The sequence below is a fragment of the Drosophila suzukii genome, chromosome X, assembly GCF_043229965.1.
Source record: "Drosophila suzukii chromosome X, CBGP_Dsuzu_IsoJpt1.0, whole genome shotgun sequence".
Taxonomy (NCBI): Eukaryota; Metazoa; Arthropoda; class Insecta; order Diptera; family Drosophilidae; genus Drosophila; species Drosophila suzukii.
In genome coordinates, this window is record NC_092084.1 from 12,360,424 (window position 1) to 12,386,182 (window position 25,759).

Below are 25,759 nucleotides of genomic sequence, written 5' to 3' on the forward strand. Positions count from 1 at the left end.
TTCCTTTTCGCATTGAATAGAGTTTTGTTTTCCATCAATCATAATAAATTAGTCAACCACAATCGTTTAATTGTTCGTAAAATTAACGCTTTTTACAAACACACATTGGCGAGTTCTTACACATTGCATAACAAAAATTGTTCACTCCTCACTACATAGTTAAAATAATTTAAACAACACAAACAAATACGAGTATGAATATGGGGAATATGGAGCAAATACATAGATATAAGGATATCATATCAATCTGTTGGCTCGTGGTCCAAATTACAAATTCAAATTCCTACTCGACAAATCGATTTCAGTACTTGGGGCAGTGGAGTATAAGTAAGTATACAGATAGATTATGCGGTACATATATGGATAGGCCTAATTTATACGAGGGGGCTACTACAGTACAAGTGCGTGGGGTGACCAAAGTTAAGATTTAGGCGAACTACGAGTAACTCAAAACCTCCCTTAAACAATTAATATGTACAGTTATTAACACAAAACTAAACGTTAAACGTTCGGTAATTAATGCTGCCATCCGGTGCCTCCTTTGGATTTCAATAAGATACGCATAGTATCTATAATATCTATCTCACGGAAATGCCGTTGATGGTGATGACATTACTGGCCACCGGTTCCGGTTCGTAAACCTCGTCATTGGTGCGCATTTCATAGGGAGCATCGTAGAACTGCTCGTTTGGTATTTGATCGTAAATGTTTTCTGTAAAAAAATGGGTCCATATTAGTTATAGATAAAATATGTATTTGATAAAAAATAGATTATAAAATATTAATCATTAATAAATTAGCTTAAAGACATTATCAAATCCCTTTTCTAGTGATATTAGGTGTCTAAAAGTATGCAACAGAAGTTCAATAAAATCATTTTGAAGTATGATTGTTTGTAATTCGTTGCATACTTTTAGACACCTTCATTATCTTATATACCTTTTCTACATATCAAATGGATACAAAATGAGTGTTATATCTCATAGCTCATTTATCTTTTTACGGATTTAGCAGGTTATTAAAAGAAAAATAGGTGCTTGACTTACCCGACCGATTGTTGTTCAGTCTTTCCCCGTTGCTGGTGGCATCTGGATTGCCGCCGGGAACGCTCCGTCCGCCGGCTCCTCCGTGGAACGTGTTGAACGTCGCCGAGGGATTGTTGTCCATGTGCATCCGGTTGTTGGCCTCCAGCGTGGAATATGACATTACGGCGGCATTTCGCTCGTCCTTCGTCTCCGCCGCCTGGACATTCTCCGTGTTCTTCACGGGTCTCGCCTTGTTTCGATATAGGAAAATGAGGCCAAAGATCACCAACAGGGCCACGATCACAGTGGCTCCGATTCCCACGCCTGTTCCCAGTTCCGAGGTCTCGTGACCCTCCGTGGTGGACAGTTCGCAGCGCGGCTGCTTTCCGCTCCAGGCTCCGTCCTCGGTGCACTTGCGCAGATACTGCCCAATTCGGTTGTAGTTGGGGATGCAGTGGTACTCGGCGGACCCACCGTATAAGGTCGAATCGTTGACCACGATCACCCGGCCATTCTCAATTGCCAGGGGGCGTCCGCAGTCGACAGCTGAAAGAAGCAGAGATTGGAGTTAGAATAGTCTGAGAATGTGATTTATACTGAATTTGTATGAAAATCCCTTATAAAGGTGTCTAAAAGAAGGCAACAAAAACGCTTGGGTACAAAAGTTCCATGTACTTATTCCGAATGCCAATATTCGGGTTTTCACTGCATACTTTTAGGCCCATGTATAGGTGATATAAAACTCCTAGAGATTTCTTTGTAAAGCTGATTTACACAGTCTTTAAATGGTATCATATTAAAATTGGTATTTAAAAGTATGCAACAATTTATTTTAGGTACGAAAGGCATCGTTCTGTTTTGAACTGCATACTCTTAGGCTTTTTAAAGGTGATTTAAAAAACCGAGTGATTTCTGTGATGAAACTTTTAAGATACAGTTTAGGCAATGCAGCTTGCATGCATTACATACATACTATTCCATATATTTTAATATTATAATTTCTGAAAAGGAGGATTACTTACGTCTGCAGGTGGGACTTTTTCCTGCCCATTTGCCGTTCTTCTGGCAGACGCGTGTGTCATTGCCCATCATAATTCTACCTTTGGCGCACTTGAAGGTGGCCACGGATCCCACGGCCCGTGGACCGGCCTCCACGATGAGGTTCTCGCTGATATTGGGCGTATCGCAGACTACCTCCACACACTCTGGAGCTTCGTGACTCCAGTTTCCGTGCTCCGTGCACAGGCGACGTGAGACCCCGTTTAACTTGAAGTTCACATTGCACTCGTAGAGGACGGCGGCTCCGTAGTAAGTAGCATTCGTGGCCAAAACCACCTTGCCATTGTTGATGTTCTCCGGTGCTCCGCATTCCACATCTAAAAACATACAATATATATTTTTTGATATTTAGTTGGGAAGAATCACTCATCAAAACCAAAGTGTTAAAATCACTTATAAAGGTGTCTAAAAGTAGGCAGTAAAAATTGAATGTAGTTTTTTTTTGGTTAAAGGCATAGGGTTGAATACTTTTTGAACAATTTTTAAGTGATTTTCAAGCATTGGCGAATTTTAAGGTAATATTATTAAGTTAATATTATAGAAATATAAAAAATATTTTTAAAATGCTTTAAGTTAAAAGCAATTCCAATACTCACAGACACATTCTGGTATAGAACCGCTCCATTGACCACTATCCGTGCAAGTGGCCAGGGCCTCTCCGACCATTTTGTAACCTCGTTCGCATCGGTACTTGGCCAGGGCGCCAATTCTGAAAGGTAGTACCCAAGAAGGTATAGTAAGGGCCATAAGAAAATCAGGGATGCTATGTACTTACTTGTAGGTCTGAGTATTCTGTGTGGATTCGGCGGTGCGGATAAGGGTACGTCCGTACATACGATCATTTCCAGTAACTGAGAGCAGACTGTGGGCAGCTAGCTTTGGTTCGGGACAGCGAATCTCTGTGGAAGATGATATTGGATGATAAACAATTACGGGGGGTATTTCTTTATAAACTCACCTTCGCACTTGGGTGAGGTATCACTCCATACCGCCGATTCCAGGCACGTGCGCTTCAAGACCCCACTGAGTTTGTGGGACTGGGCACAGCTGAAGACCACCTCCGAACCCACATAGGTGCTGTTGGTCACGTACTTGTGGGTGCCGTACGGAATGGGCAGGATCTGACCACAATCGATGTCTATTTGGAGGAAAAACATTTAATAATTAATCAGTTTACAAGCCTTAATTGGTAAGTGCCTTATAAGAAATGCACTATAGCCGTACTCTTCATTTTCATGACATCATAAATTCCAGTTATTTAAATTTCTTGAATACTCTAGCAGTCCTATTCCTATTTATCTTTCTAAGAATTCATTAATTTCTGTTAGATATCCCTATGAATATGATATCCATGTTCACAGAAAGTTTTTGATTTGAAGAACTTCAACACAAAATCATCTTCAGATATGTATATAAACATTTTTTAAGTTTAAGAAATTTTCTAAATACCATTTGTATGTAGTTTTACGATTTTAAGGAAGAATTTTTTTTATCTTTTTGATTTATTTCTATAGAATACCCTATGATAAACTCACATTCGCAATAGGGTGCATCGGCACTCCATTCCCCGCTGTCCAGGCACTCGAGAACCGGGGTTCCATGCATGATGTGTCCGGGATCGCAGTTGTACTGGATCTTCGAGTGGACATTGTAGTCGTAGCCGATGACGAAGGATCCAGATGGAACAGGTGGCGTTTCGCAGGTGACCAGCTCGCAGACCGGAGCCTCGCCCGACCACTTGCCATCCCGGGTGCAATAGAGCTCCGACTGACCGTCCAGCCAGTGATCCTCGTCGCACTCGTACTTCACCACCGAATTTACAGTGGTGGTGCCATTCAGTAGGATTGATATACCTCGATTTGGTCGCACTGGAGCTCCACAGTCGACGAATCGACATGAAGGCGTCTTGCTCGACCACTCTCCTCCCAATCCACACGAAATGATCTGGTGGAGATATGATATCATTGTAGGTTAAGATCCCTTAAATGGTTATCCATCACTTACCGCCTCGCCAACCAGCACATATCCCGGCTCGCAAACATAGGTGGCCGTGGATCCAGCCCTCTTGTCACTGAATCGCACATTTCCCCCGGTAATCGGCTGGGGATCCGGACACCAGTCCACCAGGCACTCCGGCTGCTTGCCACTCCATCCCTCGACGGCACAGGTTCGGTTCTCATTGCCGATCAGCGTGTAGTTCTCGTGGCAACTGTACGTGGCCACCACGCCGAAGCTCGTCCGATCCTCGGACATGTGGATGGATCCGAACTTAAGCTCCGGCAGACTGCCGCAGTCCACATCTGCGGGAGAGTTGGGGGAAAATTAGCAGTGTATTATCATAAAAATGAAACATTTTAAGCCTAGAGGTGGGTATATAGTGATCTTAAACAATACAATATAGTTGTATTTTTAGACTAATCAATTTTAGGTAGACTGTAGACTTTATACGCTTGATAATAATACCTTTTGACCAATTTTCTCATTTTTCGTGGGGGTTGCATAGCTTTTTTGCGAAAAATGGCAAAAATTAGAAATTTTCAGGTTAGAATGCCAATCGATTGGAAAGTAAGCAACGAGCTCAACGAGGTATGACATTCCTCATTCTGACCTATTCTTTTGTTATGGCATCCAAATAACGTAAACTTTATGGCGAAAAAAAGCGTTCAAATTTTTGTCAAAAATACAAGATTCAAATTTTTGTCAAAAATGCGACGTTTTTTTTCGGTTTTTCTATCGTAGTTCAGCCAAATCAAGGCGTACAGCTAAGAGACCGACAGTTTTGAGCAGGTTGCTAAAAATGCAATCGATCCCCATCACTTTAGGGAAAATTTATTTTTTGACCAATTTTTTCTATTTTTGCGAGAAATGGCAAAAATAAAAAATTTTCAGGTTTGAATGCCAATATATTGGAAATTAAGCAACGAGCTCAACGAGGTATGACATTCCTCATTCTGACTTATATTTTTGTTATGGCAGCCAAAAAACCGAATTTTTTTGGCGAAAAAAGGGTTTACATTTTTGTCAAAAATACGAAATTCAGATTTTTGTCAAAAATGCGACATTTTTTTTTGGTTTTTTCATCGTAGTTTATCCAATTCAAGGCGTACAGCTAAAAGACCGACTGTTTTGATTAGCTTGCTTAAAATGCTAACGATCCTCATCACTTTTATGGAAATTTATTTTTTCACCAATTTTTTCATTTTTTGTAAGGGGGGTACATCATCTATTTTTGCGAAAAATGGCAAAAATAAAAACAATTCAGGTTAGAATGCCAAATGATTGGAAATTAAACAACGAGTTCAGCGAGGTATGACATTCCTCGTTCTGACTTATACTTTTTTTATGGCAGCCAAAAAACGTAATTTTTATGGCGAAAAAAGAGTTACATTTTTTTTGCGAAAAATGGCAAAAATGTAAATTTTTTAGGTTAGAATGCCAATGGATTGGAAATTAAGCAACGAGCACGACGAGGTATGACATTCCTCGTTCTGACTTTTATTTTTCATTTGGGAGCCAAAAAACGGAATTTTTAGGTCGAAAAAATAGGGTTCAGATTTTGGTCAAAAATACGAGATTCAAATTTTAGTCCAAAATGCAATTTTTCTTTCCGGTTTTTCAATCGTAGTTTGGTCAAATAAAGGCGTACAGCTAAAAGACCGACTGTTTTGAACAGCTTGCTAGAAATGCTAACGATCCCCATCATTTTAAGGAAAATTTATTTTTTGACCAGTTTTTGCATTTTTTGTAAGGGGTTATATCACTTTTTTTGAGAAAAATGGAAAAAATTAAAAATTTCCAGGTTTGAATGCCAATCAATTGGAAATTAAACAACGAGCTCAACGAGATATGACATTCCTCATTCGGACTTTTATTTTTATTTTGATAGCCAAAAAACTGATTGCAGATTCAAAATGCAGATTCAGATTTTTAGATTTGTCAGACCGAATTTTTCACTTAATCGTATGATAACAGATTATAACTCCAAGCTAACTATAACCTTAACATGACATTGAGAAATCGGGCCTAAATTTAGTAACAGGCATATTATCAGCTACGTTAAGTTTCAGCCTGGAATAACATTTATTTAAGGCCCATCTAATCATGTTGTATAAGAAATCATAAATTCCGAAATTCCAAGCTGCCTTAAAAAAAGTGATTTTTGCCCGAAAGCCGATGGTTAATCAAGAGGTTATTTATAATTTCAGCAAGTTTTAAGCAATTATATATCGCCCCCTGACATTGCATAATATCGCTTACATTTGCAGGTCGGCGCGGAGCCGCTCCAAGTGCCATCGAGGCGGCACTCCCGTTCCGTCTGACCGAGCAGCGAGTGGCCCTTGGGACACGAGTATTGGATCTTCTCGCCCAGAGTGAACTTTTTGCCCATGACAGTGGTGTTTTGCTGGGCATCCGGCGAGCCGCAAGACAATGGAGCTGCCGGAAGAAAACAGAGGGACACGATGGTAATTTACTGGCACTGGATGACACTGAGTGTCGATGGGAAGACCTACAGTGCTGACAGATGAAGTGCAGGTAGTCCAGGTTGCAGCCCACGTCGTTCCACAGCCAATTGCGACCTCCATCCAAGACGACGCAGTTCTGCTCGCCGTTGTAGTTGTTCGGTTGATCTTTGCCCCAGGTCGGTTTTTGGACCACATCCCCTGAAATCAATCAATAGAAAATGAAATCAAGAGATAAATATTTAAATAAATAATTTAAAATTAAAAAAAATATATATAAAACCGGTACCTCTCTAAAACCGATAAATCTAAATAATATTTTATCTTGAAAATCCATTAAACACAATATAATACTTTATAATGGTAATAATGATATACTTAACAGGTGAGAAATACATTGGTAACAAAGCAAGTCTTCGAATTTTAAAACAACCATCTTGCACACTTATAAAAAATAAAACTGGATCTATAAATTTCATATTCGATTTGATTATGATTCGTATGAATTTCTTCCTTTGCAGTTTTAGTTAATTTTAAATATGTAAATGTTACTTTTAACAATAATAGTTGATTTAAGGATTTAAGACTTTGATTTAGATCTGAAGTTCTTTTGTTTCCTAATATAATAAGTGTATAATTTAATAAACCACTTAAAAACTTAAAAGAAAATGTGTTAAGTTTTCAATGGTACACTTTTAAAAAAGGGCATGATTTAATTGAAAGCACTGTAGAAATACAGAAATACAACTAAATCATGCCCTTTTTTAAAAGTGTACCATTGAAAACTTAACACATTTTCTTTTAAGTTGTTAAGTGGTTTAAACTCAGAGTTTCAAAATATCAATAATTATTTTCTATCCTAAATCAAAGGTATTAAGCCTTTAAGTGGTTCAGAGTCTTAACATTGTAATAACCATTCTTTACCATAATTAAAATGATTTCATGTTAAATCAAGCATATTTTTGATCAGTGTACTATCAACAATCGAAAATCTTTTCCATTTACTAATGTATGCGGGATGTATATGGGAAATAATCATAAATCTAGTGAATAATGATAATTATTGGTTTGTATGGGAATTTTTAATAATACATATTCTTATATAGATGGACTTCGCTTACCGTTAACCCACTTCCAGGTGCGCGAGGTGATGCCCGGCTCCTTTTGGGCGCCAATCCAGACGAGCTGCGGCTTCAGCTCGGTCTTCCGGCGCTCCAGCTCCGACAATATGTATTGACTGGTGGCGCCCCGAAAGTCGTGTACCAAGTCGCCACCTATAATTAAGGCGGTATTTATCGATGCCATCCAATTGGCCACATAACCATAGAGCTAGAGACGGATCCCCAACTAACCGGACAACTAACTCACCTGTCTGCTTGCAAATGGCCTGCGCCTTGTCGAAGCTTTCTCCTTTTGTGATATGAAAGTCGTAGCAGGTTTTCGAGAATGTCGTCACCACGGTGTCCACTCCGATTTTGGGACTCAGGCAGCGATCCATGGAGAACTCGTCATTGGTGAAGGTCTCCACCTCGCAGAGACTCAAGCTGCCCTCGACGCCCACCAGTTGGATGGCCACATATTGACCGACCAAAGGTCGTGCACAGGTGAAGGTCTTGACCACGCCCTCGTCTAGAGTGCCGGGATACCAGGCGCACAGGGGATTCCTTTGCAGATCCGCACTGCTGTTGCCCACCCGGATCTCCAGATCCTGGAGCGGCTGGTGACCGCAACAGCCGCGCGTCGTGATCCGCACCACGTGCACCGCCTGCGGGGTCAGGAGGTCAACGCGCCACCACGGCGACGGCTCCTTTTGCGTCTCGGAGCACTCCTGGCCATCGGGATTCTATGGATGAAATACATAAATCATTAAAGTTAATTTACAAATGTAATTCAGGAATTTATCAAGTCGTTAAGGGGCTTAAATAAACTCTTTTACTCATATAATCAACAGGGCGTATAAGTAATATTTTTGTTTTTAATATTTCTATACCTATACATTTAATATTTCTATGCCTTTACATTTTAACTAATTTATCTAATATATATGTATACAAAGTCGAAAATAAAATAAAAGTATTTTTTTAAAAAGGTAAATATGCAAACATTGATTAATATTGTTTCTAAGTTGGGGCATAAAAAAACACACAACACAACCACTAATTTGAATGTATCATTTCGAAATCGATTAACAAACATTATACACCTTGACCTTTAGTAAGCTTGTGAAAAGACAAATTTGGTTATTTATGAAATGTCAGCAAAATAAACAAGAGGCAGCGTGGCCAAAAATGTTTTTTATAAACCAATTCAACATGACTAATGTGTTAGTAATAAATAGATTTGTAATAGATCGACAAAAAGTGCTTGACATTGTGGCAAAAAAATTAATACATCAGGAGAAATAACTGAGCCACTTTAATGTTTTTCATATATTTAATATATTTTCGGTTATGATCTTAACTATATTTTTAAGGGGTGCCACAAAAATCAGTAAAAGTGTCTAGAAGTATGCAGTAAAAAATGTATTCAAAAAAAAATGAGTTCAGAATATAACGAAGCATACTTTTCGACACCTTTATGAGTGATTTCAGAACTCTTGATTGGAACTAACCAATTTTATGTTAATACAAAAACTAAAATAATATATTTAGTATAATGAAAAGGAACTGATTGTTAATAAATCAATAAAAGTAAATAAATTATAAAATTATTTATTTATTTTTATGGGATATGTAGAGGATTGGAATAGGGAACCCACCTTGTTGCCCGGCTTGCCGTCATTCGCATAGCTCGCAGGACCGCTGCGGGTGTAGGAGCTCTGGTTGACCGGCTTCCGGTAGGCCACGTTCACCCCGCAGAAGGGCAGGTCCCGCTCCCAGCCCGTCCGGACGTCACACTTGACCGACGCGGAGCCAAACAGCTCGTAGCCAGCATCGCACTCGTAGTGCGCCTCCGCGATCTGGGAGTCGACGGTGACGGTTCGCACCTTGGCATTCAGCGGCACCGCCGGCGGACCGCAGACTGAAAACAATAAACAGAAAATATAATATAGTGACATTCGTACATTTGTATATAACGCGAAAGGTTTAGATCCTAAGCTCGAATATCTACGCTATGCAACCACACTTAGCGTCTTGCGTTTGACGCAATCAAGTTTATACAAAGAAACTGGAATACTTAAATATACCCAGCAAACGATTAACAGTTTTTATATGTTTGTCTCAGACTACACTTTTCAAAGTCCACCTGTAATAACCTTTAGGAGTATGTTTTTCCATACATTGTATTTATATGTTATTTGTCAACTTTTTTTGAGAAGTATAATATATTATAATACTCTAATATATTATATTATAACATATCATTTCATATCATATCATGATATATTTCTACAATAATAATATTATAGTATAATATATAATATTATATCATATCATATCGTATCATATCATATACCATATCATATCATATCATATACTATGCTATCGTATGATATGGTATCGTATAATATCTTGCCATATCATTTCATATCTTATCATATTATATCATATCATATCATATCATATCATATCATATCATATCAAATCATATCATATCATATCATATCATATCATATCATATCATATCATATCATATCATATCATATCATATCATATCATATCATATCATATCATATCACATCTTATCATATCATATCATATTATATCATACCATATTATATAATATCGTATATCACATCATATCATAAAATATGTACTATAAATATAAATATATCGAAAAAGCGTATCCATGTTTCTTACTTGGAACTTTTAAAGTATAGTTTGGGATACTTAAAACATAACATTTAAAAATGTTTAAAATTCAACAGTAAAGTTAGTTTTAGGATAAGGTAATACATGTTTCCTCAAAATGTTTGCTGCGCTGGTAAAACTTCTTTTCTCGTTGAATACCTTTTACACAAAAATGCTCATATAAAAAAATTAAGGGGTGGTAAACTATACGCAAATGATTTTTTCAACTCTCTTACAAGGTGCACAAAAGTATATTTGGAGCACAGAGAGTCGAAAATAAAACCAGTTAAGGTGCCTGAGTTCGGAGCTTGCTAACCGATTCCTTATATAGTAGGACGCAAAAGATCTCGTTTCTTTGCCGTTTTTTTTTCTGCGTGGGTATTTTCTTTATCTCTCTCTCACCTTTGTTCTCCACCGGATCCCCTGACCCATTCAAGAAAATTGTTAATTTTTAAACGAACAATTTGAGCTAAGAACTTGTGAAAAGTATTTTTCCTATTCCCATAATAAATATGCAAAAGCCTAAAAATTCCATGTTCTCACAATTGTTTTGCCTTCTAAATTGGTGAGCATACGGCTTATTTGCAAAGAAAAAAAAAGGTTTACATAGTTATGTATACATTTGTGGGCCCCAGAAATTGCATTAAGAATAAAGAGGCAATTAGTGGACAGCTGGAAAAGAGCGCGAAACGGTTTTGCAAACATGTTTTTGACCAAGTTAAAGGGCAAGAAACAAAAACGCCATCGTGTCGCCAAGGAGAACACCGTTTTCGAGGCGAAACGTGGTTACGAAATGCGGAGTGAGGTCTGTGGCCTAGTTATGTATCTCTTTTCATAGGAATTTTAGATCTTACACTCCCATAAAGAGATGAAACGTACCAGAGAAATTGAACATTCTGTATTCCTACTATCCAAGTAGCCTCAAAACCTCACCAAATATATTTCAAAACAATTAGATCTTTCGGGAAACCAACGCCATAATTTTGCATATGATGGTTCTTTAGATGATATTTGGCTTTTAAATAAGCCTTCAGTATTTTTTGGGCCTGCAGCTGTGGTTGATGTCAGTCAGTTTTGGTTTTTGGCAAAAAAAGGAACAGCTGCGCTAGCTGCCTCGATGATGTTATTTTTTCCCAACAGCCAAAAAGCCGTTATTGTTATGAGTTTCGGATCGCATTCATCCGGTTTAACTGGTGTCAATGATCTTCCTACACACTCCCGACCATCCATCCTCCCTATGAGGAGGTATATTACTGGAAGGGCGTGGATCAGGCCTCAGAAATGAAGTAAAGGTAACTTTGTTTCTAAATGGTAGAGCAAGATTTGGTGAGAGAACCCTAGAAGAAGGTATGAGATATATTCACATATACATAAAGTAAAAAAAATGCTAAATGGGATAACATTGGTAAAAATTCGGATAAAAAATAAACTAATTTTAAATATTACCTCCAAAAAAAGTATATTTAAAAATTTGAATCTAACGAAAAACAAACTAACTATTTCATGGATTGTTCAATTTGTCAGATGTTTCAAAAAAATTAAAACGAATTTTTAATAACATTTTAAAGTTGTAGAAAAAGTTAAGCGTATATTTCATATTATTAGTTGAAAAATATTAAGAAAAGTTTAAATTTAAAGAGTAAAACTAAACTTCATAAAGGCATAAAACCCAATTTTCATTTCATAGTTGGTAAACATTATTTTTTTTAATTTAAAAACTAATATTTATTCCCACTGTGCAATGGTATAATATTTTTTTGGTCAGTGATTGATTTTTGACCTTCACGAAACTTAAGTCAAGAGGGATACCCGTTCAAAGACCTCAAAAAGAAATTGTTTCGAAATAAATTGATAAAAAAATGTTATCTATGTAAAGACCTTAGATAACGAAATATCATTACAACAAAACCAATGTTTAGTTGTATTTTGATTTCCGACCAGACGAGTGCCTTGCGAAAAAGCCATATAAATAACAAAATATGACTTTTAAATGGCAAACACTTTTTGTCAATATGGGGTTTTTGTGCCGGCATTAGAAAGGTGGCCCATTTGCCGATGTGACAACATCGGGTGGCGATGATCATCAAACACCGATCACAAATAACAAATCACAAATCGCTAGGGGAAATTGTAATTTAGCGCACGTAGGAGGGCGCAATAGCTATACCTGTAACTGTAACTTTAAGCTACATAGGTAGTAAATCTACAAACGGTGAAATGTACAAACGCAATCACGTATTGCAAGACTCGGCCCGACTCGACGACGAAATGAACTTGTGAAACTTTTGAAATAAGAATGTCACAAGCAAAGTGGCTTCCTCAAGACGACGGCATGTCCAAAGCCAAGACTCCAAGTCGTTCAACCACTGAACTCGGAAACTCTGAGGCTTTCAAGCCCCCGAGTCTCTGAGACTCCGAAACTTTCACTGCTTCACTACAGCTGGCCGTCCATTTCTTCTCGCCCCTCCTTCGATGTGACCCAAAAGTGTTAGCCCCATTTATTCCCTTCGCAACGAAAACAGGCCATAAGACATTCATGTTTTACATGCATTTTCTTAAGGGCTGGGCAATGGTTTTCAATGGGAGTCATTAGATCTACATATTTGTCTGACAATTATTAAAGAGTTCGCCCAAGATGACGGGGTTTTAATTGGGATTTTTGGTATACAAACAGTATTACAAGAACTATTTTGTTATGCAGAACCCATCAACGATTCTTATTACACTGCTAAAGAAAATGCTATAAAATGTTTAAAGTACTTTTACTATAGATCTATAAAATGTTCCCTAAATTGAATTTGTATAATTTTGAAAACATTTTATATCATTGTTTTCATGCGTAGTGTTCTGTTTGACAATAATATATTTTGCATTATTATAATAAATGTTTAAATTTTATGTAAGAGGGTTTTCCCAACCTTTTAAAGAATAAAAATAAGTATGTTCTTTAATAATGTTAATTCATTTAGTTGGGATTTTTCTAAAAACATTTTTTTTATTGTCGTTAAATAATAAAAGATTATAAAAGAATTTAAAGGAAAAGTGATTTTTCTTTAAAATCTGTAAACTCCACTCTATTTGGCAAAATATTTTTAAATAATATTAATGCAAAATTTACAAATAATACATTTTAATAGGCAGCTTTTAAGATAACGCATAATAATTGCGCACCGTTTTCGACATAAGATTGCAGATCGATTGTTCGGGATTAAAAATTGGCTAAGCACCAAATTATCTGACGAATATCTGACGATTTACAACACATTAGGCACAACATTTTATTTCTTTTTTTAATTACGAATATTACAATATCGATTATACCTCCAAGAGTTATTTCCCTTCAAATGGTAAAGCATTTTCTGGTTTGTTTGCGCTGCCAACAAAGGTCATTCGTTCATAATTGCGGTCTACAAAAGAGGTCTACAATTTGAAAATATTATGAAGCTGCATTTTTGTTCAACGCAGCAGATACTTTCCCAGAGACCAGAGAATGACTCGAACTCGAACTCGGACAAACAACTTGAGAAATTCTCACAACGGTGACCCCATTTGGAGGTGATAATTGGAAAATCGAATGCATGAGCGCGTCGTAAAGATACAAATATTGGGGTCAATACTACGGGATGGATGTATTTCCCCCAGATTCGATGTGGATATACTTTGATGTGGATGAACTTACTTTGGCAATTTCCAGCTGTGCACAGTGCCAGCAGCAGCAGCATAATGAGGGGCATTGCATTTGGAGAAGTCATGGCTCTTTTTAAAGCCACCACACTGCGGTTGCGATGGGATCGAGATTGGGACTCGGATTCGGATTCGGATTCGGATGTGGATGTGGATGTAGATATTGTATACAATACGTTGCGGCAAAACATTGTTTGCTGTTGGCAGCTGTTAATTTTCCTGCTGCCGTGTATTTCCGATGCTGCAAAAGTTGATGCTGAAGTTGAAGTTGAAGTTGAGGTTGATTTGCGTTTGCGTTTGATTATAATGCCGTTGGCTGCTGATTAGCTGGGGCCTTATATATATGATATTGTTTTTGTTGTGGCATCACCAGCGATTAATTTATGCATACACTTGTCAATTATTTATATTTATATGCATTTATATATATATTTTTTAAGAAAGATATCTACACACAATACATAAATGCATATGGCGTGAGCGATCGTGCTGCGTTCATTAAGGTTTCACTTTGCATTCACACTGAATTTCCACTGGCTAATTATGATGATGCTTTGTGTATATATTACTGCACACTGGATAATGCATACTGGATAATACATTGCAATCATGAATAATCGTGAAAATCACAGGTTGTCGGCCATTGACTTTGACTCCTCCCTCACCTGTCCAATTCAACCGATGCCAACCGCTTTCCTAAGATCCCATACCATAACTCTTTATATTTTATATACATCTGTGTGCATATATATATAGATAGCTAACTGACCACCAGTCGATTCGATTCAGTTCCATTCGATTGCTTCGATTGAAAAAGTAAAAGTAAACTTTAAATGGCTTCCCTTTTTGGGGGCTGTAAGCTACATGGGCATGAATATTCGAAAGAATAAGCGGACTGCAGACGGTGAATGAATACATATAGATATATATGTGTGGATAGATTGAAAATGAAATGAAATCGCCCGAGGGCTAGTATTGATTTGGTGTTGCTTTCAAGGTTGCTGCTGCTACTACAGACTTGTATCGTATAAAGTTGATAATTTATACCAGACCCGCGTTTATATACTACCCTGAGCAGAACCCACTTTAACGGTTTCACTTTGCCCCGGGGTTTTTGTAACTTGAATCTGGAAACTGAAAATTAAAAACTACAACTTTCGTGAGAGCGTATATATCTTTCACTAATTATCGGGCTACTACTGCTTTTGCGGCGGTGTTGATAGCCTCTGGTGGAGAGTTAGGAAAGTTTTGGAGCCAGTGATTTGGCGGCCTGGCTTGGGCACTCTAATTCAATATCAGTGGTGCTAATTTGAGCCGTGTGTGAAAGTACACGGCGAACTAGAAATATTGGGGCACACACTAACACTCGATCAAAAAGTGACTTGTACGATCCGAAACGTTCCCGATTTTATTTGCATATATATTATGTACGTACGTACGAATCGTGAACGGCTAAACATTCATATATGAGCATGATTCAATATGACCGGATTTAGCTACTTTTTTTTTTTTTTTTTTTTTTTTTTTTGTCTGCTCTGGGTGGGAGCTGTAAGACAAGCAAACTCACTCAATCTCTGACCAGTTCACACACATAAAATAAAAGTCACTAAAACAAAAATATATACAAAACAGCGAAACCACACAGGGAAAAACATACAAAAAAAAACAGAAAAAGAGCGCGGCTTGGTTTCAGTTAAGTTCGCACAGAAAATGGGAAAAATTAATGGCTACCTATGAACGTGAACTTATTTCTCGTTTAGGCGACCTGGCTGCATTTGCACGAGTTAACGCTGCTGCTACTGCAACGGCGAAACAAAAACCCGCCGCTTTCCGATCCGTACTCCCAGCACGTCTGCTTGGAATGAAAGTTGACTTATAACTGGTTTTAATGTCCCACAGAAGTTCGCAACGAACCGTACTCCAAACAGTGGTATACCATGCCAAACCGACCCGATCCCGAGCCGACGCGATCCGATCCCATCCGAACTGCGCGGAGCTGGCTACTGCGCATGTGCAGCGACGAGCGCATGAGCCGACTCACCATCGGAGCCTCCGCACTATGGGGCACAAAGAGCAGTCATGACTACTATTTTTTGTAATCCTATATAGCTTTGGATATAATCCATTCCGCTATAAGAAACTTATATTACAAAGTTATGACCCCTTTTAAGCTTTTGCTATATATGGAAAAATCATTGATTTTTATCCGCTATTATCTATAGATTTTTTTTGTATTTTGACAAATTGTAATAATAAATTAAATTTTTCAACTTAACAATATAAAATAATCAAGGATTTTGGATCACCTGTGTTTTACTTATCTTATATTGAACTGTAGTATTTTAACACTTTTTTTACGATTCATTAAAACTTAAAAAAAAAAGAGTATTTTTCAAAAGTCTTACTTAAACTGGATGTTTTCCAGAATATCTTTGGTTTGTGTTGGTCTAATTTATTTATATAATTTTTTTTTTTGTAAATGTAGAGTGTAATTAATTATTATTGTAACCAATTATTAATTGTAACCAAAACAATGCTTGTTTAGCCCATTGTTCAGCGTCACAAACATAAGGTTGATTGGTCGGTTGCCTGCTTGGCTGACCGATCGCCTTTACACTTGACAAACAACCATTTCAAAATATTTTTTATATTTTCCCAATATTGTTAAAAAGAACAAAAAACAGCGTACACGCTAAGAGTTTTTTTTCCTCAGTTCTTTTCAAGCAAAAATATGCAGTTAGTTCTCCCACACTTTTCTTATCACTCAGATCCGAAAGCAACCTTTACAGTTATTAGCTCTTAACCGGTTCTGAACCGAAAGTTATTTAATTGTTTTAAACCAGAAAAAATAAATTATATAGGTATTTGCATTACATTTGTTGTGATATATATAAGGCATTCTTAAAGCGTTCCACTGTTTACTGGAGTAATACCAAAAAAAGAAATACATGTTTTAAATATGTGGTGTTATTAAATGTTAAAAAGCAACAAATGTTTAATTTTAGATTATTTAAGTCCTACTGAAGAGCATATAATAATTAATTCGACAAGCTGCGACTTAAATAAATATTAAGTATTAAATAACAAATGCTAATCAAACTAATATTATAATATATCTTAGATTTATATAAGAGTACTCCGAATTATGCAACAATTTAATTACATGCGTAAATTGATGCAAGCGTGTTTGCCTAGATACATTTATGATTTATCTGTTACATTATCAAACAAAACTTGTAGTGTTAGGATGTTAAAAGCAAATATCTCAATTAATATATTAAAGAACGATTTAGTTCCAATAAAATTGTGATTAATTGAAGTCCTAGGAACATGGTTATTACAAAATGTTACCATTTTTTCCACTGTAGTAGCCTTATTTACCGCTCGACGAATGGCGGACGGTAGTTCGGTTTGTTTTCGCTGGTCGGTTGGATGTCTGTCATGGTGGCGTTGTTGCCGACGCGAAATACAATATGCGCAATCGCAGAGTTTTACACAATTCGCTCGAGAGTCGATTCAAGCGTTCCATATACTACTATACTGCGGAAGTTTATCTCGTCTATGAAGGAAAACTGGGGAGCTAAATATTTCATATGCTTATAACACCTTTCTTTAAGAATATCTCATATACAATGGGTTTTAAGCTTTATAATTACATTTTGAAACAGATTGCTTACTTGAATACCATTTTCTTGGCTCCAGTCAACAATATATAATATAATATAAAACAACATTGAAAATGGTCCGCTGAACATATAGTTTATTTGTATACACAGAGGTGTATCTAATTCGTACAAATTTATACCTCCAAAAAATCTCAACTATAAAATATGTATGTAAGTTTCGCAATTAGCGGGGGCGAAAAGATGCGTGATCAAAATCAGAAACCATCTTAATCTGATTATCATAAATTTCGTAAGTCTTCTTTTCGTAGATTTATGATAATAAACATAACTCTATAGGTATATTATAAAGAACTATGAGATATTACTTTGAAAAGTTTTAAAAATCCTTATAAAATTAAAATTTGTAATTGCCATTTCTGTAGTATTGGCAAGGGTATCCAAACTTTCACGCTCTATTTTTAGGTTCATTCATGTTTCTTTCTGTAATGTTGCTGACTAGTTGGGTCCCCAAAGAGTAACCGAACCCGACAACAAACTTAATGAAAGAAGTGAGTCTTAAAACCCGTACTAAAACTGGATCACAATAGAAGCCATGTTCTGTTTAATACCGATAATTGGCATGGCCATGCCTTCTAAACCGTCAACTGTGGCAAATAGTAAGAAAAAAAGAGACTTTCTGATTATATTTCTATACTTGTCCTAATTCCAGGTCCATGTACTTTTGGCAACTGAAATTAATCTTTGAAGTATAGATGATGGCTTTATGTGGGAAGCGGAATTTTATTTGATATTTCTGGGTAATGCTATTATCGAAATATTTACAGTTCCTTTACGGTCCACTCAATGCGCATGATTGACAATTTATTATTCCGCAATGTTTCGCAAAGTGCATTGGTCCGTTGACCGGGCCTTTTGTCGTCATCCTCATCGGCAGAAACAGACGCCCATTTCCCAGCTGACGTCAGTTTATGGTCTTTTGAGCCAACATTGTAATGCCTCAGTTGGCAAATATTATTTAACAATTTTACTTATGATATAACTGAATTAACTGCTAAATGCAAAGACAACTGAAAGGCAATTCCATGGGGGTCTTGAAATCGAGGGCTAAGAAAGAGCGGCCAGTTAAAACAAAAGCCCACCGAGCACATTTAAAACCAACGGCTCGACTTAGTCGTCTTGCTAACCTGAGCAAGAGCTTTTTATTACTGAACAATCTATACTAAAAGCTTAGATCAGGGGCACTCAAAGCTTGCGAATATCAGTTAAAATATATGCAAGTCTCTGGTAATATCTAGTTCGGAAAATGGGGTTATAATAAATATAAACAAAGAATATAATATCCTGAAAAATGGTTTATTATTAACCTGATCTTAAAAACTCAGACATAAACATTTTACCAAAACAGTTTGGGGTTAGTTCTTAATGTAAACATAATCTCCAATTTTAGTTTTAAACCCCAAATTTTAAGGTCATCTTGGTTCAAGTGATTTTTGGGAAAATGTTTAAAGCTGTTTTGTATACATTAAAGTAAACTGAAAAAAATAATCACTTATCGCTTGTGTTTTTTAGAATGTATGATATGACCACAAAATTCCACAACTCAAATCCCCTCTTTCGAAACAATTTTTCTCCACCCATTTAAAAAAAAGAATTATAACAGCACATCTGTTATTTTTCACGCTCAAAACCCTTGCCCACTTTTAACCTTGGCTATTATAATACCTTCCACAAGACTACACTTTTTTCCAGTGCTCTCGCGATCTCATCGTGGCTTGAGAGAGAAAAAGAGAGAGTGAGAGAGAGAGTTACCTGTGTTCAGGTATACGCGATATAGGTATAATTTCTGTTTTTTATACGGTTCGGAGAAGAGAGAGCGAATATAATGGAAATGCTCGCTTTAAAGCGCTCGATCGCGGTGGTGAGAATTATTTTTAGTTTGTTTTCGCCTCTTGGTGCGTACAGTTGTAGTGCCGCCCAATCTCCAAAACGTTTACCTTTTTTTGTTTTTATTATTTTTTTTTAGTTCCGTTTCGTTTCGGTTCGATTTTGTTTTGATTTCGGTATTGCTGCTCTCGGTTCTTTTCAACTCGGCTTTCCCCGCCTCCGGAGCGAAGTCGAAACTTTCGTTTTTTGTATCTTTTTCTGTGACCATTGCATCGGGTTGGTACGAGTTTGCTCTTTATAAAGTTGTAAAATACAAAAAAATCTGCCTGTTTATTTGCGTGTTTTTTTTGCCCACGAGGCCGTTTCTCTAAATAGATCAAAAGAAGTGTTTGGCAATCAGAGATTTTGATTGTACAACGACAATACGAACTATCAGCATTTACGGCCTGTTCAGCGGCCCGTAACAGAACCCACAATTTGAAAAATTCCAACGACCTGACAGACCCAACAATAACAACATCCAAAGTTAAAGGCGGAGTTAGTTGGCCGTTCTCTGGAATTTGTGAATAACTATTTTCTCTCTCTCTCACCAACCTGGGGCATCAATGGATGCCAACGACCTATTTTAAAACCGGAATAAAATCCAAACAAACCGGAAAATCTTACTAATCTTAAGTATTGATTTCCGAAACGGTCTTTAATAGCCCTTTGCCCTTTAGCTACAAATAGTTTTGGTTCGGTTCTTAGTTCTCTTTTTAAAAAGAACATTATAAACAGACTGAAATGAAGTTGTATTGAGTATCTAAAGAAATATGATAAGATCATAGACAAAATGTAAACCTATGAGATAATATAATACATTAGAAATAATGATATAGTGGTTATATGCTATTATATTAAACTACAGTTGCATACCTAGGGGCGTGAGAGTTTTTATCAAAAACAATAAGATCTAATAGTACTCTGAGAAACATAAGACCCACGACATTTTTCTTAAATATATATTTTCATTGTGTGTGATTTTTTATCCAATATAGAGCTTACTATAAACTTATAATAATTTTAAACTTACTTGTTTCCAGCGAATGCAGCCGATGGGACTATGCCCGTAGCACCTGATGCGGTGCTCTCGCCTGGTACTGGTACTCGTAACTCCCCAGATCCGGAATGTCCATCTAGATCTAGCCAGGCGATCGGCCAGTCATGCCAATGCAATCAGACCGTCCCGTAAGCACCTACGACAACTTGGGCACCACCAACTCCCAGTCGAGGCACCCACACCCCGAGTCCGGCGGAATGTACCAGCCGGAATTGGAGACGGAACCGGAAGTTGAGTTGGAACTCAATGGCAGCGGCACTAGCCATAGCATAGCCGCTGTGAAAGCGGCTCTAAACGATGCCAAGTCGAAATTCTTTGGGATCAACAACTATGAGTCACCACCACCTGCGGCCAGCAAAAGTGCCGCTCAAGCGCCGATTGTTGTCGTCAAGTCGGAACCAAAGTACCAGAATGTTCCGCAGCGGGATGAAATTCCAGCAGTGTCTGCTCCAGATCCCCCAAACCATCGTCCATCATCGGCTACGTCTCAACCCGCCGATCTACAGAATAGGGCACTGCGATATGCCACAACCTACGAACAGATTCCGCTGAGCGATTTGGAAGCTCCGCAGGCGTCGCAGGTGAGTGATCTTTATAATCTATGTATATATCCAATATCGACAATCCAAAATCTACTCTTTTTCCCAAAAAAGGCTGTATACATGAGCACCACAGTTCCGCAAAACATGAAAGGCATGAAGATCGCCGGCCGACATACGCCAACCCGAAACAGTCTGAGGCACAGCCGGATGATCGTTGTCAATCACAAAAACCATGACAGTAAGTTCTCTTAGTCCCAAAAACAAAGAGATATGTGTATAAATGATATGTGGGTGTCAGCACTGTCATCTTTGTTTTGAAAAAACAATAACCAGGAAGGGTATTTCCTATAACTCGATTGCAGCAGATCTTTAAGACTAATAGATTTCTAAAATATGATCTCTATAACTGAAAAAGCCAAGGAAACCATTAGAAAAATAATATTAATCTTTTATAAACAAAAAAAATAATTATTAATAATGAATTAATTAATTTAATATTTGTAGTGATAACTAGTTGATATTAAAACCCCCACAGAAAGTAAAAAATCTTTTAGTATATAAACTAATTATACACATACAACTATTATCAACTATTAATATTTATTCATTTTATTGTTCAGGTTTCCAAGAGACGAGGAATCTGAATATTTCGAGACAGCTTCTAATTATGCAATTAGCTGTTGGCCTGCTGATTGTTGGTCTAGCCGCTTGGATTCTTATTTTGGCGCCGAATGCATCCATACTAATCAATCCCTATCTAAGTGGTCTATCGGTAAGTTGATATATTTAAAAATTAAGCCAATATATTAACTGTTCAAAGAACAATACAGTAATAATAACTAGTTTAACTAGTTTTGGCTGTGAGTTGATTATTAAATTTCAAAGAATAGCTTTATAAAGATAGATTAGTATATAACTGAAGTGGTATAACTGATTATATATTTATATATTATATTTATATGTATATTTACCCTTTCAGTTGCTGTTGGCCAGTGTTGCGGGTCTGATACTGATGCGAAGGAACCACAAGATCACGGATCACAGGCCCCCGAACAGTTGCTATAAGGTCCTTTTGGCCGAATCCTACGTTTTCACCGGTCTGGCATTGATCTTTTGCTGTTTGGCCCTAGTCTGTGCGGCGATAGAGTTTGCGGAGCTCATCTCATCCGCGGATGGAGAATGTGGACCCACATCCAGCTCCCTCTTGAGCTATCACAATTGCACTTGCTTTACGGCCGGCGAGAAAGTGCCCTCATCCACATCCTTCTCCTCCGGAGACCCCTCTGCATTTACTGCTGTCCAGGAGTCACCGCAGTAAGTTTCCCAAACTTTAATATTTTATATAAATATTATGTAGACCATCCCTTTTTAGAACCGAAGGATGTGGAAAACTTGGGGTCGAATGGAAGTATCTGCTGGCCTTCTCGATGGCGCTCAACACTCTGGGCATTGTTGCAACATTCTTATACATAACGCTATTTATTTGTTGCCACCGCAACAGGGAACACTTTTACACGTCTGTATAAGGAAGTTTACACCTAGGCTATTACTTAAATTATACAAATATTTTACTTAAATTATTTTAGTAACTGATACAAATTATAAAAATAAATTATTTATTAATATTAATACCGTCTCGATGTGCATATTTGATATTATTTTAGTATTTTAATTGTAAGGTTATTACTTAAAGGTATTTTTGATCATTTCTAAAGTGGTTAGGGAACATTCTATTGATTGAATTGAATGCTTTAAGTTGAATAGAACTCTAAATTCATATATCTTTGAGCAGGAAACGTTTAAATCTCTTACAAATATGGAATACCTTATATAATACTGATATTATTCCTTCAAAATTGTGATTTTCATAGTACTTTGAGATTTACAGAAGCGGAAGATAGAGATATACCACTTAATCAGCCTTTTAGAAACCACTAACTCCACCTGGCTTCCGGAAATCGGAGTTCACCCAGATGGTTCCATTCTGTTGGTCGATTCCGCAGATGACGGATCCACGGTTTTCATATCGCTCGCACCGATGACCCTTGTCCTCCAAGCTTCTCACCTGGCTCTGGAGTAGTCCATATTCGTAGGATAAAAGATTGGGTAGCATTTGGTGATGGATGCGACTGGCATCGATGGCGGACTTGATGCTCGCCCTCTGCCAAAGGATCCGGACGAGAAGTGGAGCCAAGGAGGATATTATTTTGGTACCGCCGGCGGCACCCACAACCAAGCGAACTTTCCCAGAGGAACGTTCCGTGACAATTACCGGACTCATCGAGGACATGGGACGGGCGGCGGGGGCTATACCATTGATATCGCGAACAAATGGAAGATCAAAGTAGTTCTTAATCTGTTCCATGGAGAAGTCGGACATGGCGTTATTGAAGATCACTCCGGTTCTCTTTCCCGTCCGTCCACTACCGAAACTTTTAGAGAAATATAATAGTTTATATATAATCGATTTAGAAGATAGTATGTTCTTACTAGAAATTAATAGAGCTGGTCACCGAAACGGCATCGTTTCCATGCAGAACTGAAGTGTGGGCAGTGCCGTGCTCATCCCGTATTTGTATCTCAGATGAAGCTCCATAAAACTCAGAACTGTTGAAAGTCTGTGAGTCATTGATTTTCTTGGCTATGGATTGCGCCAATTCGTGGCTGGTCAAATTCGCCAAGAGCTGTGGGAGAAAACGAAGAAAGAGGTAGGTAGGTAAATAAAAAGTTGTGATTCAGAAGTCGAAGAAAGAGGTAAGTATTTAAAAAGGAAAGATTCTGATAATTTTTACTTAAGTATTTCTTATTAAGGAATTCCACATTAAAGATCTAGACATTTGTTGGGTTTCTAAAAATACATATAAACTTTCTTAAATCGAACTTCCCTAATTTGAAGTCTTTAAAATAGTATTAGTTTAATAATTAAGCTTGAAATCTCCATAGCTGAAATTTTTTTGGTTGCAGAAGGTTAGACCGAATAAGAAGTTCATCAATTGGAAAGAGATAGAAAGTAGTAGTACCCACCTCCTCATTAGCTGATTCATCCAATTGCCAACGCTTGACAAAACCAAACTTCATGGCCTCCACCATCAGGTGAATCTCCCGGGCGCCCATGGTTTCGATTCTGGAGAAATCCGCTCGGAACTCCCTCAATATGTTCATTATGAATCCCAGGACATGGCCACTTCCTGGTGGAGGTGTTAAATGGAGATCATGTTCATCCAGAGGCATCACCAAGGCCTTGCTCAACTTGGCATGGGCTCGATTCAGATCCTCCCTGGATATGAGACTGCCAATGTCCTTCAGATCGGCCAGTAGATCATCGGCGATGGATCCTCTGTAGAAGCTGAGGGGTCCCTCCCTGGCCAACCTTTCGTATGTGGAGCACAATTGATCCGAGGGTCGGATGAGATGACCCAGTGGCCAGAAATGCCCCGTTCCGGGATCGATGAACATACGCCGCAGGCCAGGATCAGCCCTGATCATGTCCTGGTTGAGGATGAGGGCGTCGTACTGATGCTTATACAGTGGATAACCACGCCGGCACAGCTCCAAGGTGGGCAGCACCAGCTCCACCCATTTCAGCCGTCCGAATCTCTGGTGGGCCACCGCATATCCGGCCAATTCCGCGGGCACGGCGATGGACCATCCGGATCTCTTGAACTCCTGCTCATCGTGAAAGGACGAGAAGTTCTCTGCCCGCAGGCCCAATGGAGCGATTTCCCGGGCCAGAATGCTATAGGATTTGCGCTCCCTGGCCGAGTAGATGTTCATCACCATCCCACCACCGATTCCCATGCTCTGCATCCCAATGAGTCCGTTACAAATGAGGGCAGCCAGGGCCGCATCCACCGCACTGCCTCCTTTTTCCAGGACCTTCCGGCCCAAATCGCTGCACACATCGCTGTCGGAACAAATGGCCGCCCGGGAGAATCGATGAAGCGGCGAATTGGAGGGCGGCAGTGGATGCTCCGGATTAGGCGGTCTTCTTGGGGTCTTTTTTGGAACATCTATATAGAGATTTCAGATACATTTAACTAAAGAGGTACTATCTTTCTCATATCCCATCAAACTCACCATTTCTCGCCGGTAGTCGATACCAATAGACAGCCACCAGGAGTACAATCACCACGGATATAAAACTATTCACACTAATCCTAATGTACATCTCGAATAACTACGTTTCTATTGATTTCACCCCATAGTCAACCACCCATCGAAGGCCGAATGGAAATATCCTTTTCATTTTGAAAAACACAGCTGGTCGCCTGTGAGACCGTCCTATTCGGATCTCAAAAATGCGGAATACAGGGCGGGAACCACTTTCTTTTTAAATCTGGATACCATAAGTCACTCTATACCTCAAATATATTATAACAGATTTTTTACTGGTTAAAATTTATCGTATCAAAAAAGTGACTATTATTATCTAGTGTCTAGTATATTAAAATCCTAAATTATTTAATTCTAATTTATTTAATTAAGAAGGAAGCTATTAAATAAAATCACAATGGATAAGAACTAATTGAAACCGTTTTTAAATATAGAAAAAGAGTATATAACAATAACCTGATGATAGTTTTGAAATA

The 25,759-nt window shown here is 38.0% G+C and overlaps 3 protein-coding genes across 7 annotated transcripts; 1 reads left to right on the plus strand and 2 right to left on the minus strand.

The window, feature by feature from the left end:
• Positions 1 to 44: 44 nt before the first annotated feature.
• Positions 45 to 15,904, minus strand: fw (CUB and Sushi multiple domains furrowed). Of its 4 annotated transcripts, none has more exons than XM_017069855.4 (15): positions 15,751 to 15,904; positions 14,015 to 14,275; positions 9,303 to 9,565; positions 7,913 to 8,387; positions 7,666 to 7,818; positions 6,596 to 6,745; positions 6,342 to 6,518; positions 4,089 to 4,384; positions 3,620 to 4,028; positions 3,043 to 3,222; positions 2,860 to 2,983; positions 2,681 to 2,793; positions 2,048 to 2,401; positions 1,047 to 1,571; positions 45 to 712 (listed from the first exon to the last, which is right to left on the minus strand). In XM_017069855.4, the coding sequence occupies exons 2-15, from the start codon at positions 14,208 to 14,210 to the stop codon at positions 579 to 581; spliced, it is 3,549 nt and encodes a 1,182-aa protein (XP_016925344.2). In that variant the 5' UTR covers positions 14,211 to 14,275; positions 15,751 to 15,904; the 3' UTR covers positions 45 to 578. The 4 variants fall into 4 exon arrangements, with proteins under 4 accessions (XP_016925344.2, XP_016925345.2, XP_065724033.2 ...); XM_017069856.4 differs by having other exon boundaries at positions 14,015 to 14,260; positions 15,751 to 15,891; XM_065867961.2 differs by having other exon boundaries at positions 14,015 to 14,260; positions 15,785 to 15,809.
• A 3,678-nt stretch (positions 15,905 to 19,582) lies between these two features.
• Positions 19,583 to 22,799, plus strand: LOC108006263 (uncharacterized). 2 transcript variants are annotated; one of them, XM_036820635.3, is made up of 6 exons: positions 19,583 to 19,809; positions 20,612 to 21,209; positions 21,282 to 21,408; positions 21,791 to 21,942; positions 22,150 to 22,484; positions 22,543 to 22,799. In XM_036820635.3, exons 2-6 carry the CDS (start codon positions 20,733 to 20,735, stop codon positions 22,694 to 22,696), a joined length of 1,245 nt encoding a protein of 414 aa, XP_036676530.2. In that variant the 5' UTR covers positions 19,583 to 19,809; positions 20,612 to 20,732; the 3' UTR covers positions 22,697 to 22,799. The 2 variants fall into 2 exon arrangements, with proteins under 2 accessions (XP_036676530.2, XP_036676529.2); XM_036820634.3 differs by having other exon boundaries at positions 19,583 to 19,805.
• Positions 22,631 to 25,444, minus strand: LOC108006284 (glutathione hydrolase 1 proenzyme). The gene is made up of 4 exons (XM_017069742.4): positions 25,248 to 25,444; positions 24,195 to 25,180; positions 23,661 to 23,854; positions 22,631 to 23,602 (listed from the first exon to the last, which is right to left on the minus strand). Exons 1-4 carry the CDS (start codon positions 25,336 to 25,338, stop codon positions 23,095 to 23,097), a joined length of 1,779 nt encoding a protein of 592 aa, XP_016925231.2. The 5' UTR covers positions 25,339 to 25,444; the 3' UTR covers positions 22,631 to 23,094.
• Positions 25,445 to 25,759: the final 315 nt, after the last annotated feature.

What these genes read in the sequence shown, in the direction of transcription:
- fw (XM_036820619.3), bottom strand. An exon ending in CACAGCTGGAAATTGCCAAA is followed by an intron (nt 9,566 to 14,014) that starts GTAAGTTCATCC and finishes TATTGTTTTCAG; the next exon opens with TCTGCGGTCCGCCGGCGGTG. An exon ending in TACCTCACCCAAGTGCGAAG is followed by an intron (nt 2,984 to 3,042) that starts GTGAGTTTATAA and finishes CATCTTCCACAG; the next exon opens with AGATTCGCTGTCCCGAACCA.
- LOC108006263 (XM_036820635.3), top strand. Translation starts at nt 20,733, where the DNA reads ATGCCAATGCAATCAGACCGTCCCGTAAGCACCTACGACAACTTGGGC. An exon ending in AAGCTCCGCAGGCGTCGCAG is followed by an intron (nt 21,210 to 21,281) that starts GTGAGTGATCTT and finishes TTCCCAAAAAAG; the next exon opens with GCTGTATACATGAGCACCAC. An exon ending in CCTATCTAAGTGGTCTATCG is followed by an intron (nt 21,943 to 22,149) that starts GTAAGTTGATAT and finishes TTACCCTTTCAG; the next exon opens with TTGCTGTTGGCCAGTGTTGC.
- LOC108006284 (XM_017069742.4), bottom strand. Translation starts at nt 25,338, where the DNA reads ATGTACATTAGGATTAGTGTGAATAGTTTTATATCCGTGGTGATTGTA. An exon ending in TCGACTACCGGCGAGAAATG is followed by an intron (nt 25,181 to 25,247) that starts GTGAGTTTGATG and finishes ATCTCTATATAG; the next exon opens with ATGTTCCAAAAAAGACCCCA. An exon ending in ACCAGCTCTATTAATTTCTA is followed by an intron (nt 23,603 to 23,660) that starts GTAAGAACATAC and finishes TTTCTCTAAAAG; the next exon opens with TTTCGGTAGTGGACGGACGG.